At 51.4% G+C, this 18,651-nt stretch overlaps 1 protein-coding gene across 2 annotated transcripts in view; it reads left to right on the top strand.

Moving 5' to 3' along the window:
- lrrfip1b (leucine rich repeat (in FLII) interacting protein 1b) overlaps positions 1-18,651 on the top strand; it is a 134,017-nt gene that overhangs the window by 91,032 nt on the left and 24,334 nt on the right. For both annotated transcript variants that reach the window (XM_070876229.1, XM_070876230.1), the window contains 5 exons: positions 1,473-1,643; positions 2,419-2,511; positions 3,592-3,684; positions 5,203-5,295; positions 7,148-7,274. In XM_070876229.1, coding sequence (XP_070732330.1) covers positions 1,473-1,643; positions 2,419-2,511; positions 3,592-3,684; positions 5,203-5,295; positions 7,148-7,274 — 577 coding nt within the window. The remainder of the gene's footprint in view (positions 1-1,472; positions 1,644-2,418; positions 2,512-3,591; positions 3,685-5,202; positions 5,296-7,147; positions 7,275-18,651) is intronic.

Consider the following 18,651-nt stretch of genomic DNA (forward strand, 5'->3'; position numbering starts at 1 on the left):
TTGTGAGGAGGACACACTAAATCTGCAAAGGGATATAGACAGGCTAAGTTAGTGGGCAAAAATTTGGCAGATAGAAATAATGTGGGAAACTGAGGTTATCCACTTAAGCAGAAATAATAGAAAAGCAAATTATAATTTAAATGGAGAAAAATTACAAAGTGCTGCGGTACAGTGAGACCTGGGGGTGTTTGTGCATGAAACACAAAAAGTTAGTATGCAGGTACAGCAAGTAATCAGTAAAGCAAATGGAATCTTGGCCTTTATTGCAAGAGAGATAGAGTATAAAAGCAGAGAAGTCCTGCTACAACTTTATCGGGTATTGGTAAGGCCACACCTGGAGTACTGCCTACAGTTTTGGTCTCCGTATTTAAGGAAGGATATACTTGCATTGGAGGCTGTTCAGAGAAGGTTCACTAGATTGATTTCCGAGATGAGGGAGTTGACTTATGAGGAGAGGTTGAGTAGGTTGGGCCTACACACATTGGAGTTCAGAAGAATGAGAGGTGATCTTATTGAAACATGTAAGATAATGAGAGGGCTCAACAAGGTGGATGCAGAGAGGATATTTCCACTCATAGGAGAAACTAAAACTAGGGGACATAGTCTCAGAATAAGGGGTCACCCATTTAAAACATGAGATGAGGAGGAATTTCTTCTCTCAGAAGGTTGTAAATCTGTGGAATTCTCTGCCCCAGAGAGCTGTGGAGGCTGGGTCAAAGAATATATTTAAAGCGGTGATAGACAGATTTTTGAAGGATATGGGAGTAAAGGGTTATGGGGAGCAGGCAGGGAAGTGGAGCTGAGTCCATGAACAGATCACCATGATCTTATTAAATGGCGGCGCAGGCTCGAGGGGCTAAATGGCCTACTCCTGCTCCTATTTCTAATGTTATGTTCTATCCCGCTCTCTCTCTCCCCTCCCCCGCCCTCTCTCCCCTCCCCCGCGCCCCCTCTCCTTCCCCCCGTCCTCTCTCTCTTTCCCCCCCCGTCCTCTCTCTCTTTCCCCCGCCCCCCGTCCTCTCCCTCTTCCCCCTCCCGTCCTCTCGCTTTCCTCCTGCACTCATTCTTTCCGCCTGCTCTCTCTCTGGCGCTTTCTCTCTCTCCGCCCACTATCACTCTCTCCCCCCGCTCTTTCTCCCCCGCCCTCACTCTCTCTCTCTCTCTCCCCCCACTTTCCTCTTCCGCCCGCCCCGCTCTCTCTCTTCCCCCATTCACCCCCACTGGCTGCTCCCTTTCTCCCCCCATTCTCTCTCTACCGCACTCTTCCCCCCACTCTCTATCTCCCTGCTCCGTGTCCCCGCAATGCGCTCTCTTTCTCTCTCTTTCCCTCCTTCTCTCCCCCCTGTTACACTCTCCCCTGCTGCCTCCCTCGCCCCATTCTCCCGGTGAATTGGTACAGACTCAGTCCTGTTCAGGTTTAGAGCTCCAACACTTTCTGCTTCTCTGACGGTTGTTTTTTCTGGCTATCCCAGGACTCATTGGTCGAGGTGGAGGAGAAGTACAAAAAGGCCATGGTGTCAAACGCACAGCTAGACAATGAAAAGACCAACCTCATGTACCAGGTTGACACGCTGAAGGAAGGTCTGCTGGAGCTGGAGGAACAGTTAGCGGAAACGCACCGGGGGTACGAGGAAAAGACCAAGGTGAGTAGGCAGGGCGTCCCGGGTCATCGACCAATGGCAGCAGACCATAGCACCCACAGTGACAGGGACGGGCCTCTTATATAGTCCAATGATAACGATATCCCGTCACTGTGTGGGGGAATCACAGACCCCCGTCCCATTAGTGTGTGGGGGAATCTCAGACCAAACCCTCCCCCCAGTCCCTAAACTTTGTGGGGGAATCACAGATACGGACCCCCGTCCCATCACTGTGGGGGAATCACAGACACCCGTCCTATCACTGTGGGGGAATCACAGACACAGACCCCCGTCCCATCACTGTGGGGGAATCACACACACACAACCCCATCCCATTAGCATTTGGGGGAATCACAGACACAGAACCCCGTCCCATCACTGTGGGGGAATCACAGACACAGACCCCCGTCCCATCACTTTGTGGGGGAATCACACACACACAACCCCATCCCATCACTATGTGGAGGAAATCACACACACACACACAACCCCATCCCATTAGCATTTGGGGGAATCACAGACACAGACTCCCGTCCCATCACTGTATGGGGGAATCACAGACACAGAGCCCCGTCCCATTAGCATTTGGGGGAATCACAGACACAGACCCCTGTCCCACCACTCGGGTGCTGGATTGTTGGACTGCATTGACGTCAGTTATCGGTTGGAATTTGAGCTGAGGACAGAGTCCGTCATTATCACTGGCTTTGTAGATGGTGCAGTTTCCGACTTCTCCTGTGTATTGGAGCTGAAGTTCCTGACTTTCTCCTCTCGCTAGGAATTGGACAGACAGAAACATGCCTATAGCTGCCTACAGCATCAATTCGAGGCGATGAAGGAGACTCTTAAAGAGAGGGAAGTGATGTTAATGGTAAGTGAACTGTTCCCACTCATTGTACACGACCAGCAGCAAAGCCGTTCCGATGGATTAGCCTTTCCCTGTCGGGACGCTCGATGTTCTGAAAGACACATGGGCTCACGGCCTTCTGAGACACGGGCTCACTGGAGCTCTCGGACAAGGAGCTAAGCCAAGGGTTCAGGTTCCTCTAGGGTCAGTCATATTGCCTTTTCAATCTAATTGTTAATGCTTAGTTAGAATGATTGTTATTTGGTTACTTATGATTAGTTACAAAGGTCATACATTGTGTGAGGACAAGCTCGGTCGAATAGCCCGGCATCAGGTTCACACATGAAGACTGGTCACTTGGGTGAGATACCAGAGCGTGCAGGGCCTGATGAGGCCTCAGTGCACCAGACGAAGGTACCGCTGGATCGGTACCGCTCTGTGACCTATCCTGGAGTTGACTAAACCCGCTGAGACTGACTTTGTTCCACTGCCCCAACCCCTCACCCTCACACTGATTTTCAACACCACCTTGGTCTCATCCCCAAATAATTGACTCAAATTGGAGTAAGGCAATGATTGGGTCTGGGTTTGGTTCTGCCCATTGCTTGCCTAACGGGCCATTCTTCACATGTGAGCGCCAGCACACTATTTGACCATGGAGGGCATCCCTGCCGATCCCTGGCCTCTTGTACACTGGCCAACAGGAGGCACTGGAGTCCTGGCAAAATATCCGTCTCCATTTCCTAGGTGTGCTGGGACCAATTGGAAGGGCCCCAATTGGTCACCCAGCGTGAAGTCAGATGTCGGCACGGAGAGGGACTGGAACCTGCTGGTCTGTACTAAGTGACATTTAGAAAGTGGCATTCCAGCAGTATAAGTGCGTCAGACAGTGATTGCGTTGAACTACGTACATTGGCTGAGGATGTGTTAACTGATCGGAGGTGGTGTTTTAATGTAAATGTACGTGAGGAGCTGCTTCTCTGGTCTGAATTATTTTGCGATGCTCTTTCCCATCTTCACCCTTTTTTCTCATTTCCTTTCTCTCTCTCTCTCTCTCCCTCTGCTTTCCTCCTTCGCGCTCCTCGGCTCGGGACCGGCTGGCAGGAGATTCAAGAGCTGAACCAGAAGCAGCTTTCCTTCACCCGAGAGATCTCCGACCTCCAGGAGACTGTGGAATGGAAGGACAAAAAAATCGGGGTAGGGGCAGCCTGAGCGCACTGGACCTGGCCCCGTGGCTACCTGCTGTTCGCTCCGCCATTAACGCTAACGGCCGCACGCTCGCCATGCCAGCTCGGGCTTCTGGTGATTGACGGAAACGGCGAGAGGGAAGTGGGATTGGTCGGACCATCTCTCCCAACGGATTGGGCCGCACTTTCTTCGAATCCAGGGAGAACGCATTTGTGGGTTTATTCTGGCTTTTCCCTGAGGAAGAAAGTCCTGTCGGATTCCGCAGGAGGGGGGTTAGTGCTGACAGACTGGTTTGCAGATATGCAGTTCCTTTCACAAGCGCAGGATGTCTCAAAGCTCTTTACAGCCAGTGAAGTACTTTTGAAGTGTAGTTACTATTGTAATGTAGGAAACGCGGCAGCCAATTTGCGCACAGCAAGCTCCCACAAACAGCAATGAGGTAATGATCAGATAATGTTTTAGGGATGTCGCTCCCACGGACATGTAGCTCCTCCACCAAAAATCAATCAATCTCAGCCTTAAATATATCGAACGACTCAACACCCACAGCTCTCTGGGGCAGAGAATTCCAAAGATTCACAACCCTCTGAGTGAAGAAATCCCTCCTCATCTCAGTCTTAAATGGCTGACACAGACCCTCACCCCATCATTGTGGGGAGGGGGGGGGGAGATTCACAGAAACAGACCCCCATCCCATCACTGTGTGGGGGAATCACAGACACAAACCCCTGCCCCATCACTATGGGGGAACCACAGTCACAGACCCCCATCCATTCACTGTGGGGGAATCACAGTCACAGACCCCCATCCATTCACTGTGGGGGAATCACAGTCACAGACCCCCATCCATTCACTGTGGGGGAATCACAGTCACAGACCCCCATCCATTCACTGTGGGGGAACCACAGTCACAGACCCCCATCCATTCACTGTGGGGGAACCACAGTCACAGACCCCCATCCATTCACTGTGGGGGAACCACAGTCACAGACCCCCATCCATTCACTGTGGGGGAACCACAGTCACAGACCCCCATCCATTCACTGTGGGGGAACCACAGTCACAGACCCCCATCCATTCACTGTGGGGGAATCACAGACACAGACCCCCATCCATTCACTGTGGGGGAATCACAGACACAGACCCTCCTCCCATCACCTGTAGCTCCTTCCCCCACGGACCCGTTGTTCCTCCCCCTTCCAGGTCAGGTGTGCTCTCCTGAGGCTGGGATTCATCACGTTGCAGAGACTGGAGGTGTTGAGAGTTGGTAAGGGGCTAACAAAAGGAGTTTGACCCCCTAGAGTGTGTGAGAACCATTTATTCCGATCACCATGCGGGTCCGAGCTTGCTGTTATTGGATTGAAACCTTTATTTAACGACCTTTGAATCTTGCCTGTATTCCTCCTCTTGGTATTCTGCTTCACAGGTTCTGCTCCTTTCTGCCCTCTTATACGTATTTTCCTTTCTCTCTCTCTCTCTCTCTCTCTCTCTCTCTCTCTTGTCCGCCTCCCGTTGTTGATTCTTTAGGCCTTAGAAAGACAGAAGGAATACTCTGAGGCCATCAGGATTGAACGGGATGAGCTCAGGGATGAGGTTGTGATGCTGAAGGAGAGATTGAAGGTATGAACTCGGGACTTGGGCCGCTACCTGGCATGGGGCCTCTGGCTCTCGGCTCACGGTACGGTTGAATGGTGATGTGTTGACAGGCATTGTGGAGTTGTGTGGTGGGAGGGGGCTGGAATGGTGCTCAGGTTATTAAAGATCATTTGATGTGCAAGAGTGAGTCTGCCATTGCCAGTATCTGCTGCCAGGGTTGTGTTACTGTTGGTCTCAGTGCCGCTGGGCCAGGGCGGGGGAAATGAATCCAGGCTCAGACTCCCAGTCACTATCCGGTATCGGTCAGGAAGTATGAGGACTGGGGCAGGTTCAACTGCGGTGCCTCCTGCGTTCAAGCAGCCGGCCGGCACTCTACGCATGAAAAGTGGATCACTTGGGTGAGGTACTGGAGAGAGACCATTGCCTGTGGAAAAGTACCCAACCGGAGAGTCTGGTGGGTGGGGGGCCTTAAGGGATGTGGCTGAGTTGAGAGTCTGGGAGGTTGGGGACTGGAGGGATGTGGCTGAGTTGGAAGAGACTCAGTATATACCCCATCTTCATTTGTGTTGAGGAGATTTATTCCCACCACTAATGCTCAGCATAGTGGATTATCCAGAGTAATGAGTTCTGAGGTGAGGCAGAACAGGGAAAAACAGCAGTTTCATATAATGACACCAGCCCTCCACCCAGGGACCACCCTACCTTCCTCAGGGCTGACCTTCCTCACCGTATATTCAAGCTACTTCGATTCCAACTGGTTCCATCCTGCACACGTTGACAGATTGTGTTAGCAAATTTTGAACGGGGACAACTGTGAGCAGCTTATTGGATCATGCCTCGGGCGGGTGGGGGTGGCATCACAATGGGGCCCAATCCTGTCCTCACCCAATGGCCACCTAGGGAAACTCTCACTGGATAGTCAGTGCTGGCAGATCTTCCTCGCTCTCTTCCCTAACCCAGGTGAGCTGAAGCCAACTGTCAGGCCGCTCCTCATAGCCTAGCTCAGGTCAGCGAGCTCAGCACAGACCAAGGATGAGGTCTGGCACCTCATCATAGGCAGTCCCTCGAAATCGAGGTAGACTTGCTTCCACTCTAAAAGTGAGTTCTTAGGTGACTGAACAGTCCAATACGGGAATTACAGTCTCTGTCACAGGTGGGACAGACAGTCATTGAAGGTAACGGAAGGTGGGACTGGTTTGCCGCAAGCTCTTTCCGCTGCCTGCGCTTGATTTCTGCATGCTCTCGGCGATGAGACTCGAGGCCTCATAGCCCTCCCGGATGCAATTCCTCCACTTAGGGTGGTCTTTGACGAGGGACTCCCAGGTGTCGGTGGGGATGTTGCATTTTATCAAGGAGGCTTTGAGGGTGTCCTTGAAACGCTTCCTCTGCCCACCTGGGGCTCGCTTGCCGTGTCGGAGTTCCGAGTAGACCGCTTGCTTTGGGAGTCTTGTGTCAGGCATGCGAGCAATGTGGCCTGCCTAATGGAGCTGATCAAGTGTGGTCAGTGCTTCGATGCTGGGGATGTTGGCCTGATCAAGGACGCTAATGTTGGTGCGTCTGTCCTCCCAGGAGATTTGCAAGATCTTGCGGAGACATCGTTGGTGAAATTTCTCCAGCGATTTGAGGTGTGTACTGTACATGGTCCACGTCTCTGAGCCATACAGGAGGGCGGGTATCCCTACAGCCTTGTACGGCCTCAGTAGCTACAGTGAGGCCGTACAAGGCTGTAGTGATACCTGCCCTCCTGGAAGCCACTTGGAGGAGCCCATGATGTGGATGAGCAATTGAGCTGAGCATCTCTCCCTTCCTTGTGTGTGGGAGCCTGGAAAGGTTTGGCCTGTTCCACCCTGTAACTGTGGTTCGTTTTCTATCCCAGGCCTACGGGTTGATGACGAACGGAGAAGCTGAGCATGTCGGGAAGGAAAGCAGCACACACACTGAGGCTGCTCAGACAGGGCCTCAGACTGCAGCCCAGCTACAGAGCTCCGGCGACGGACCCCTAGGTAAGTGGAGCATGCTTAATGTGTCCCTAATCTCAGCATCAACCCTCTGATATTATGCATCTGAAATGGCCTCTGCACAAAGCAATAAGAAGGGGCGAGAGGAAGTGGAGGGGACAGGTTAGAGTTAAATGGCAAATGTGTGTGAAGCGAGATCACCAGACTGTTAGGGAGCAATTAGTGGGCCTTTTACAAACTGGCATCTTAATCCTTCCTTTCTGGATCCATTCGACCCACAGGCGAACCTGTGTATTTGGGAATTAATAGAGCAATGCACCCCACCCTCGGCGACGGCTGAACTGATTCACTGGTGCACCTCACCCCTGTGCCCGGGGGAACTGATTCACTGGTGCACCTCACCCCTGTGCCCGGGGGAACTGATTCATTGATGAACCTCACCCCTGTGCCCGGGGGAACTGATTCACTGATGCACCTCAGCCCTGTGCCCGGGGAAACTGATTCACTGATGAACCTCACCCCTGTGCCCGGGGGAACTGATTCACTGATGCACCTCACCCCTGTGCCCGGGGGAACTGATTCATTGATGAACCTCACCCCTGTGCCCGGGGGAACTGATTCACTGATGCACCTCAGCCCTGTGCCCGGAGGAACTGATTCACTGATGAACCTCACCCCTGTGCCCGGGGGAACTGATTCACTGATGAACCTCACCCCTGTGCCCGGGGGAACTGATTCACTGATGCACCTCACCCCTGTGCCCGGGGGAACTGATTCACTGATGAACCTCACCCCTGTGCCCGGGGGAACTGATTCACTGATGCACCTCACCCCTGTGCCCGGGGGAACTGATTCACTGATGAACCTCACCCCTGTGCCCAGGGGAACTGATTCACTGATGAACCTCACAATTTTTGTTGCAGTTTGGCTTTTTTGTGGGGGTTTTGGTCTGTGGGTGCAGAGGGAAAGAGGTTGAAATGAAGACTGTAACTGGAGACACTGTTAGAGATGGAATTCCCCCTTTGAGTTAGCTCCAGACAACCCGGATTTTGATTAGGAAGTCCAGTAATTTATAAAATGTAAACTCAAAACCACAAGTTTTATTTTTAAAACAAATTATTCTGCATTTGTTTCCGATGTGGCCCATTCATTCCTCAAGTTCAAAGTGAAGCAACAACAAAGAAAAGTTTGGAATTTAAGCCCTGATTGCCCCAACACACCCCCGTCCCCCGTCCCTGTCCCTCCATTCCCAGCCACATTCTCCCTCTGCACTGTCCCAGAAAACACACCCGGGCTAGTACAGCAAGGTTAGATACAGCATAAAGCTCCCTCTGCACTGTCCCATCAAACACTCCCAGAGCAGGTACAACACATCAGGTAAAAAAAAACCCCAACTTTTGAAGAGTGCTCGCTACAGCACCCATGTGGCTTTGTAACATTTCTGATGGCCCTCTGCCTTGTGACAGCTCGGAGATTGTTAATAAGTGCCAGTTTGTGGCAGATTTTTGCTGTCGGCTCATTTCCACCATCAGCAAGACTGACACTGCCCCAGACCACTCACAGCCAGCAGGCACGGGCGGCCTTCACCACAGTACTCGAGGCTGAATTTGGACTCAGGTCAGACACTGAACTTTCACCTCTTCCATCTATCAACTCACCTAGTCCTCCCGGGACCCGACTAAACTTAAAGTAACATTTTGTTCAACGTTTCATTGTACCTTTAAACTTCAAGAGTAGGAAGTCGAGATAGACAATCAGGTGGCACATCGTGCAGGCGAAGCATTTTTCCGAGGGGGTGGGTGTGTCGCTGAGTGCGAGGGAGAGCTGCAGCCTGAGGCCTGGTGCAGGAGTGGAGTGGAGAAGCAGGTGACAGAGAGCAGACAGTGGGTTGGGCACGGCTCTGTTACACGAGTAACAGCGTTCGTGGGTCACTCCGCCGAGGCTGGCCGGGAGTTTGCAGCCACCACATTGCCGACTGCGATGCTGAGATGCACTGCACACCTGGCCACTTCTTGTATTGTCTGTCAACTCTCTGAAAGGAACTTCGCCCGCTGGAGAGCAGCAGCCGAGATGGCGTAGGAAGGTTTCTGCATTTAATGCCAACTCTCCCAGTTCATTTGGGGAATGGCATTTGATGCCGAGTTGGGATTGATGACCAGGTAGTGGAGGGTGGAGAGGGGAAGGGAGGAAGACAGGTTGGCTGTGGTGAGATGTGAATCAATTCATTATTCTCCATGGAGCAACATCACCACCTGATGGCAACTGCATGCTACTGCATTAGCCCAAAGTTCCCTTTTATGCGGAGAGAAATCAAAGCGGGTCAAAGGGTAAGTGACCTTTAAAGTAAATTACTGACTCTCCCCACCCCCTTTCCTGAAATGACATATTTGGTCAATTTTGGCCCACTGTCAGTGGAAGATAACTAAACAGATTTTAGGTCAAATAAAATTCTCTGACTTTGTTTTAATATGTTTTTGAAGCTGAGCAGAGTGTTTATCAAAGTTCCTTTGAGGGCTGCAGTGAAATCTTTCTGCACCAATTTTTTTTGTTAAATGACAACCAGGAGAAGCAGGGATATTATAAATGCTTGGCAAATTGGAAAGCACTAGAGAAAATTCGTAAGGTTAACTCGGGCAGAATGTCTTCACCTCTTCCAATGGTCCTTATAGGAGAAAGCCACGGATTGCAAATGAGGAATGAGATTTTGGAGACTGTTGGGCAAGGAGGAGTCTTGCAGAATACTGGAATTGATGAACAGATGGAGGAGACTGGGAGTCGGGAGATGTTAATGAATAATGTGCAAGAAAAGGACAAAAGTGAGAAGTGTGAGGAGCTGACTGAGAGTGAGACACCAGCAGTGACTGTAAGAGAGAACGGAGACCCAGACCAGATAGAATGTACCACACCCAGTCTTGATGATGGAGAGCAAAGTGCATGCGACACACAAAACACTGGAGGTAAAGAGGTATCTGAGGGGATAAACGGTGCCCTGGGATCTGGAGGAGGATTGCAGAGTGGTGGTAGTGGGGAGGAGGAGAGCGAGAGTGACCCAGGAGTGAATGGGAAGCAGGTGCAGGAAAATATAAACCGGAGTCTTGATCATGAAGAGGGGAGCCAGAGCAACGAAGGGAGTCCTAGACCCCACGGGGGGATTGCTGAGGAAAAGCATCCAGAAGTTGGGAATGACTTGGCTGGTGTGCCGAATGACAGTATTTGGACAGGAGCTGACAATCGAATGATTGTGGAGGAAACTCAGCAAATAGTGCAGAAAGTGCTAGAAAAGGCGATAGAAATTTTGCAGCAGCAAACGTGTGCTCATGAATTACAGGAAGAGTCACCAGATGAGGAAGAGGAGGCCACCCAGGTGGGGGTAGGGTTGGTCCAGGTGAAAGGGGACACCTTGACTAGGGCGCAGGAGAAGCCTGCTGGATTTGCCCATGTTGAAGAGAAGGAATGGGATGAAGTGGAAGAGACAGGGCATGAGCAGCTGGCTGTAGGGGACACCGAGCTACATTCTACAGCACAAGAGAGAGAAATCTGCTCAGGAAGTCTTCACGATGATGTAGCCAGGGGAAGTCTAGAAGCAGGGCGAGTGCCGACCCTTGAACCAGATCAAAATGACCAATCCGGGCCAGGCGGGGAGGGCATCGTGTTAACCGATGGTCCGCTGGAGGAGGGCGCTGGGAGCGGAGAGAGAAGTGATCAGGAGGGAAGGGACCAGCTGATGGACAATGAACCCGCAGCCTCAGTAGAGCTAGAGGAAGAAATAGAAGAAAGAATTGAGATAGGGAATGGGTCACCAATGCAGGCAACCCTACAGGAGGTGTATGAAGATGAAGAGGTTGCTTGTCATCTGAAAGGAGAAAGCGGACCGATGGTAAGAGATGAGGTCAAGCAGGCCCTTGTACCTAATGAGGAACCTGATCAGAGAGATGAGCTGACTGTGCCGGGCAGGACAGAGGGCCGTTTACAGGATGGAGAAGTGAAGGACCTGGGATTAAGGAAAGATAAACTACCAGATGAAGCCGAGTCAGACACAGGTGCAGAGCAAGGTGATGGAGCCAATCAGGTGATGCAGCAAAGAAAGGTAGAAGGCAATTTGGAGCATGGCTGTCTCCAGGAAATTACACTGACTGAAGGAGCAACCAAGGCTGAGAGTAAGGCCATAGACATTGAAGATGAAGTCAAGAACCATGGGGAAGATGAGGATGAGGTCAGGGGACATGGGGAAGATGAGGCAAAAGTCAAAGATCCCGATGCAGGTGAGGTCAAAGACTATGGAGGGGATGAAGGTGAGGAAAATGACATTGGAGAGGGTGAGGGTGAGGTCAAAGGACATGGAGCAGATGAGGATGAAGACAAAGTTCCTGATACGGGTGAAGTCAAAAGCTGTGGGGAGAATGACGATATGAGTGAGGTCAAAGGCCGCAGTGCTGGTGTTGAAGGCATCGAAGAGGATAAAGGTGAGGACAGTGATCACGAACAAGAGAGTGAGGTCAAAAATGCCAGAAATTATGAGGATCAGACCAAAGGCTCCAATGGGGATAAGGTCAAGGGTCAGGGAGAGGAACAGCGTGAAAGTGAGGTCAAAAACCACGAAGAGGATCAAATTGAGATGAAAGTCCCTGAAAAGGCTAACAGTATATTCAAAGACAAGGAAGATGAAAGTGAGATCAAAAGTCCCAGAGAGGAGGGGAATGGGGTCCAAGGTCCCAGAGAGGAGGAGGAAGAGGTCAAAGGTCCCAAAATGGAGGGGAATGAGGTTGGAGGTCCCAGAGAGGAGGGGAATGAGGTCAAAGGTCCCAGAGAGGAGGAGGGTGAGGTTGAAGGTCCCAGAGAGGAGGAGGAAGAGGTCAAAGGTCCCCGAGAAGAGGAGGGTGAGGTTGAAGGTCCCAGAGAGGAGGAGGGTGAGGTCGAAGGTCCCAGAGAGGAGGGGAATGAGGTCGAAGGTCCCAGAGAGGAGGGGAATGAGGTCGAAGGTCCCAGAGAGGAGGGGAATGAGGTCAAAGGTCCCAGAGAGGGGGGGAATGAGGTCGAAGGTCCCAGAGAGGAGGAGGGTGAGGTCGAAGGTCCCAGAGAGGAGGAGGGTGAGGTCGAAGGTCCCAGAGAGGAGGGGAATGAGGTCAAAGGTCCCAGAGAGAATGAGGAGGGTGAGATCAAAGGCCCCAGAGAGGAGGAGGAGGAGGAGGAGGAAGAGGTCAAAGGTCCCAGAGAGGAGGAGGAGGAGGGTGAGGTCGAAGGTCCCAGAGAGGAGGAGGGTGAGGTCGAAGGTCCCAGAGAGGAGGGGAATGAGGTCGAAGGTCCCAGAGAGGAGGAGGGGAATGAGGTCGAAGGTCCCAGAGAGGAGGGGAATGAGGTCGAAGGTCCCAGAGAGGAGGGGAATGAGGTCGAAGGTCCCAGAGAGAATGAGGAGGGTGAGATCAAAGGCCCCAGAGAGGAGGGTGAGGTCGAAGGTCCCAGAGAGGAGGAGGGTGAGGTCGAAGGTCCCAGAGAGGAGGAGGGTGAGGTCGAAGGTCCCAGAGAGGAGGAGGGTGAGGTCGAAGGTCCCAGAGAGGAGGGGAATGAGGTCGAAGGTCCCAGAGAGGAGGGTGAGGTCGAAGGTCCCAGAGAGGAGGGGAATGAGGTCGAAGGTCCCAGAGAGAATGAGGAGGGTGAGATCAAAGGCCCCAGAGAGGAGGGTGAGGTCGAAGGTCCCAGAGAGGAGGAGGGTGAGGTTGAAGGTCCCAGAGAGGAGGAGGGTGTGGTCGAAGGTCCCAGAGAGGAGGGGAATGAGGTCGAAGGTCCCAGAGAGGAGGGGAATGAGGTCAAAGGTCCCAGAGAGGAGGGGAATGAGGTCGAAGGTCCCAGAGAGGAGGAGGGTGAGGTCGAAGGTCCCAGAGAGGAGGAGGATGAGGTCGAAGGTCCCAGAGAGGAGGGGAATGAGGTCAAAGGTCCCAGAGAGAATGAGGAGGGTGAGATCAAAGGCTCCAGAGAGGAGGAGGAGGAGGAAGAGGTCAAAGGTCCCAGAGAGGAGGAGAGTGAGGTCAAGTTTGGACTGGAAAGTGAGGAGCTATTTTGCAGAGACATTCGGGAAACCGAGAAGGAGGTAATTATTGCTGAAGAGTCAAAAGAAGCAATGCTTCCTGATGTCCAGACAGCAGAGACGGAAGAGCTGGAGGGAATGACAGGTGTTGAAGAAACTGAGTGTGACTTAGGGGGCCAGGCGTGTGCTGTGGTACAAGAGAGTGGCAAAGGGAACCAAGTACAGAGCAAGGGCAAGGAGGGCAAACCAGAGAGTAATACCGAATGTGTTCATAAAGTAACAGACAGCAAAAGTGAACAAGGAGCGGTGAGAGAAGAGGAGGCTGGAATACCTGACGAGGCAACAGCCCGGGAGAGTCTGCAAGTGGAGGATGAGGAAGAAGCGGGGCAAGTTCCAGAGAACAATAGCAGCAGTGAAATTGGGGGAAATGCCCAAACGCTAGAAGGGGCTGTGAGTGAGGAAAAAGATGGAAGAGGGAGGTGTGAGTTGAGCAAAGAGCCAGAGGAACTAGCACAAGGCAGTGTGCAGCAGGACCTTGTGAAGAGTGGATCGGTCTTGGTGGATGATGTAGACCAAGGGTTGGGAGTGCAGGATGGAGAGAACGAGCGTCCTGTGAAGGAGGAAGGAGATGTGTCTGGGACCAGCAAAGAGCCACAGCACGAGGCACGGGGCTGTGAGACAAACAAAGCAAGGACCGATGATGCACTAGCCTCTCAGAGTAATGTAGAGGAGCGAGTGATTGGAGGGGATGATGAGGATGCTGAGGAAGGAGGCAGGTTTGAGTGGGATGAAGAAACGAGTAAATTATTACAGGATGAAACTCGGGAGGAGAAGGAGGCACCCGAGGGTGAGGAGGAAAGAGGGGAGGCTGGAAGTGAGGCCGCACCCAAGCCCGTTGTGAGTGCAGGGCCCAGCAAGTATATAAAACCCAAAATAGATAACAGTGGGGCTGAAATGGGAGCGAGCGAGGAGCAGGGGTCAGCGAGCGAGGGGCAGGGGTCAGCGAGCGAGGGGCAGGGGTCAGCGAGCGAGGGGCTGGGGTCAGCGAGCGAGGGGCAGGGGTCAGCGAGCGAGAGGCTGGGGTCAGCGAGCGAGGGGCAGGGGTCAGCGAGCAAGGGGCTGGGGGCAGCGAGTGAGGGGCTGGGAGCAGCGAGCGAGGGGCAGGGGTCAGCGAGCGAGGGGCAGGGGTCAGCGAGCGAGGGGCAGCGAAGTGCACGCACTAACAGTAGTGACCAGCAATCCAGCCAGAGTAGGGGGGGCCAAAGGGATGAATCTGGCGCGAGCGATCGAGATACGGAGGAAGCAGATGAAAAAATGGCGCAAAGCCCATCAATTGCTGAGGCAACAAAGGATGGTAAGAGAAAAAGCAAAAACAAAGATGACTGTTTGCTATCATGAGGTCAACTAGAAATCAGTATATCGCACTATAGGACCACACTGTAGTACTGCACTGTGTCAGAAATGATATTTTAATATAGAGTTATATATTTGTCATTTATAAGGTTTAAATTTGGCCCAGAACTGATATTTGCACTATAGTCTGAACCACGCTCAGTCCTGCTTCACCAGCTCACTATGCCTTGCACACCTGCAAATTTTGCTGTTCTTTCAGTTTTCCGTGAAGTGCACATTCTTCACCGGCGGTCCGGTCCCGTCCTGAGATGGTCCTGGAAGACTGCCATTGGCGACCTGTTTTAAGTTGATCTACTTAATGCTCCGTGGCCGCTGTTTGATGGAGCATTCAGTAGAAGCTTGAAACCATGGTTGTCCCTTCAGGCACTTGGCGCCGCTGTGCCTTACTCTTAATGGACCACATTCACTGAGTACATGCTGTTAACGAGGTGTTTTGTATACGAAATCAATCGTGCAATTTAGTTTACAGATGCCCCCAGTGTCTCAGTGGTTAAAGATGTTTCCCAGTGTGGTATTGAACCATATAGATCGGAGGGTCCCTAGTTTGAACCGTGTTCTATGCAGAAAGCAGTAGTAAGGGTGCTGCAGTTTTCATCAGCAACCCAGGATTTGGGAGAGGGGGAATCAGCTGGGGTTCCTGCTCCTGATCCCTGTCCAGTGACCCCTGGGTTAGAGAGAGGGGAAATCAGCCAGGGTTGCTGCTTCTAATCACTATCCAGTGACCCCATGGTTAGAGAGAAGGGATAAATCAGCCAGGGTTGCTGCTTCTAATCACTATCCAGTGACCCCATGGTTAGAGAGAAGGAATAAATCAGCCAGGGTTCCTGCTTCTAATCACTATCCAGTGACCCCATGGTTAGAGAGAAGGGATAAATCAGCCAGGGTTGCTGCTTCTAATCACTATCCAGTGACCCCATGGTTAGAGAGAAGGGATAAATCAGCCAGGGTTCCTGCTTCTAATCACTGTCCAGTGACCCCATGGTTAGAGAGAAGGGAAATCAGCCAGTGTTCCTGCTCCTGCTCCTCATCTGGTGACCCTTGGGTTAGAGAGAGGGGAAATCAGCCAGTGTTGCTGCTTCTAATCACTATCCAGTGACCCCATGGTTAGAGAGAAGGGATAAATCAGCCAGGGTTGCTGCTTCTAATCACTATCCAGTGACCCCATGGTTAGAGAGAAGGAATAAATCAGCCAGGGTTGCTGCTTCTAATCACTATCCAGTGACCCCATGGTTAGAGAGAAGGGATAAATCAGCCAGGGTTCCTGCTTCTAATCACTGTCCAGTGACCCCATGGTTAGAGAGAGGGGAAATCAGCCAGTGTTCCTGCTCCTGATCCCTGTCCAGTGACCCCAGCTGGAGAGTGCAGCCAATATGGGGATAGCAGGTGGCAATGGATCCTGTCGCCTGCTGATACTGACTGTCGGGACTCACACACAGGATAGCACTTGAGTGAGAGAAAGATTGCCAGCAACAATATAACTCACTTCCCAGCGAGAACAAATACCTTCAGGAGAGCAGCAGAGCAAGAGTAACTTGTGTTTTGTACGTACATAGTTATATAATATACTGCCTATGCAGACTGCATATTGTATAATATACTCCCTGTGCAGACTGCATTTTGTATAATATACTCCCTGTGCAGACTGCGTATTGTATAATATACTCCCTGTGCAGACTGTATATTGTATAATATACTCCCTGTGCAGACTGCATATTGTATAATATACTCCCTGTGCAGACTGCGTATTGTATAATATACTCCCTGTGCAGACTGTATATTGTATAATATACTCCCTGTGCAGACTGCGTATTGTATAATATACTCCCTGTGCAGACTGCATATTGTATAATATACTCCCTGTCTCTTTGCACATTGTCCCTGTGTTGACTGTATATTATATGACACACCATCTGTCTGCGTATTGACTGTATATTATGATATAACACCTGACTGCTGACTGTATATTATATGATATTTGCCTGTACCTGTGATGACTGTATTTCCATTCTCTCTCTGCTATTCTACTACATGTTTATGTTTGGCCATTCCCTACAGAATATCACCTCACCTATAAGTTCATGTTCGCAGCGACAGCGGCAGGGTATGTGTGACTCTTACAGATACTCTGAACGATTATTGAAAAGCTGTGATTTTACGTAACACAGTCTGCATCTGAAACCATTTGAACTCTTATCGATGTGCCTTGTACATAGATATTTGAGGGAGTTGAAAAGCCAATGTGTTCTGGGCGACTGTGTTTAACATTATGTTACAGATTTCCTATGGATTGAGTGCCTCAAATTGTCTAAAAATAGGCACATTGCATAATTGTGATGTGACACTGCATCACTGAGCTGGCATCTGAATAAAAGGTCACATCTTGTACATTTTAATCAAAGTGTTCTGAGCTTGGAGTTGTTCTGTATCTTGTGCTTTAAATTGAATTGGGACATGACCGATTTACAAATGTGTCTGTAACAAAAGGCATGGGCTCAGACTATTTACACCTCAGTGGGTTTGGAAGGATCCTCACTCTTGTTTATATGGATCCTGCTTTTCTTAATCGGAATATATGATGATGTAGCTCCGCCAATGGCTTGGCTGGTAACTGAAGCACACAGGCCAGGCTAGTCTCAGGGCAGTGGTTGGGGTAATACAGGCTTCAGTGTCCCCTTTGCTGGAGAGGGGAAAATCAGACAGGGCTCCCCCTTCTGATTGCTATCCAGGCACTCCTGCTGAAGAGTGCCGATGTATACATGCACACACACAGGTGTGCAGGCATGTGCACGTGTGTGCAGGTTTATGTGTCCCGATGTGTATATGTGTGTGTGTGTGTGTGTGTGTGCAGGCATGTGTGTGCGTGCTTGCGTGCAGGTTTGTGTACAAATGTCTGTGTATGTATGCAAATGTGTGTGTGTCTGCAGATGTGTGTGTGCTTCTTCCCACAACTGTTCCCCAGCAGCACAAAGTCCCACTCCTGCCACCTCGTCACTCCCACCAGCCTTGGGTAGGAGTCCTTCCTTCCAGATGGTGGTGAGGCCTGGGAGTTAACGCATGCTGACACGTGAGCTTGTCACCCATCCTCCACTTCCCCGTGTTAAAGGCAGTGCCATGTCTCCATACCTCCTCCAGTAGAGGGCAGCACCAAGCTTCTCTCCACCTTCAACACTATCACTTGACCCAAGGGGACTCGTTCTTTTCACTCTGCTGGGCTTCTCCAGCATCGCCCTGAGTAGCACTCCAATGAGCTGCCCTTCCAGAGTCCTGCTCCTGTTCAAGCTCAGAGCTCTCCTGCATGCTGTTAGCACTGCTCCCTGCCTGTTCACCACTCGGGTTAGCCAGGCTTCCTGTCCTCATCAGCAGCCAGTGACCCTTGCTGGAAAGTGTGTGTGTTTATGATGGGTGAGGACCTGATCGGACTTGGCAGTGAAGCCTTGTCAGTCGAATATCCCACTGTGCCTACCTGCGCTGACTTACACATGATGAATGGGAATTCGGGAAGAGTACTGGATGGCAACCAACAGTCATGGAACTGCAGCCCAGGAGGACGACACGTTCAGGAGAGGAGGGGGAGAAACGAGGTGTTGGTAGGGAGGGCGAGGGTGGAGGTGGGGGTGGGATTGTACTTGTGGACACCCCCCCCCCCCCCCCCAGGTGGACAGTTAGGGAACTGGTGTTGAGCCAACAGAAGGCCATTGAGCCGAAGGTAGGATATTGAAGGGAAGCAGAATTATCTGCGTTCACGTAAAGGATGCTGGTGCGTATCGGTAGGTCGAATACCGTGCAGTTCAGTGCGATGTTTCATAGTCTTCCGCCTCTGGGGCAATCTGCATGCTGCTCATCTTTTAACAATGCTTTTGCTTCACTGTTTAAAGAACACGCTGGAGGGGGTTAAACTCCACTTCGGGAGCACAGAATGAGGAGGGGACCAATTCGCTCCTGCCCGTTGTGTGGCCCACCGTAGTTGGATTTGACCCCATTATCTGC

The sequence above is a fragment of the Pristiophorus japonicus genome, chromosome 3, assembly GCF_044704955.1.
Source record: "Pristiophorus japonicus isolate sPriJap1 chromosome 3, sPriJap1.hap1, whole genome shotgun sequence".
NCBI classification, from domain to species: Eukaryota; Metazoa; Chordata; class Chondrichthyes; family Pristiophoridae; genus Pristiophorus; species Pristiophorus japonicus.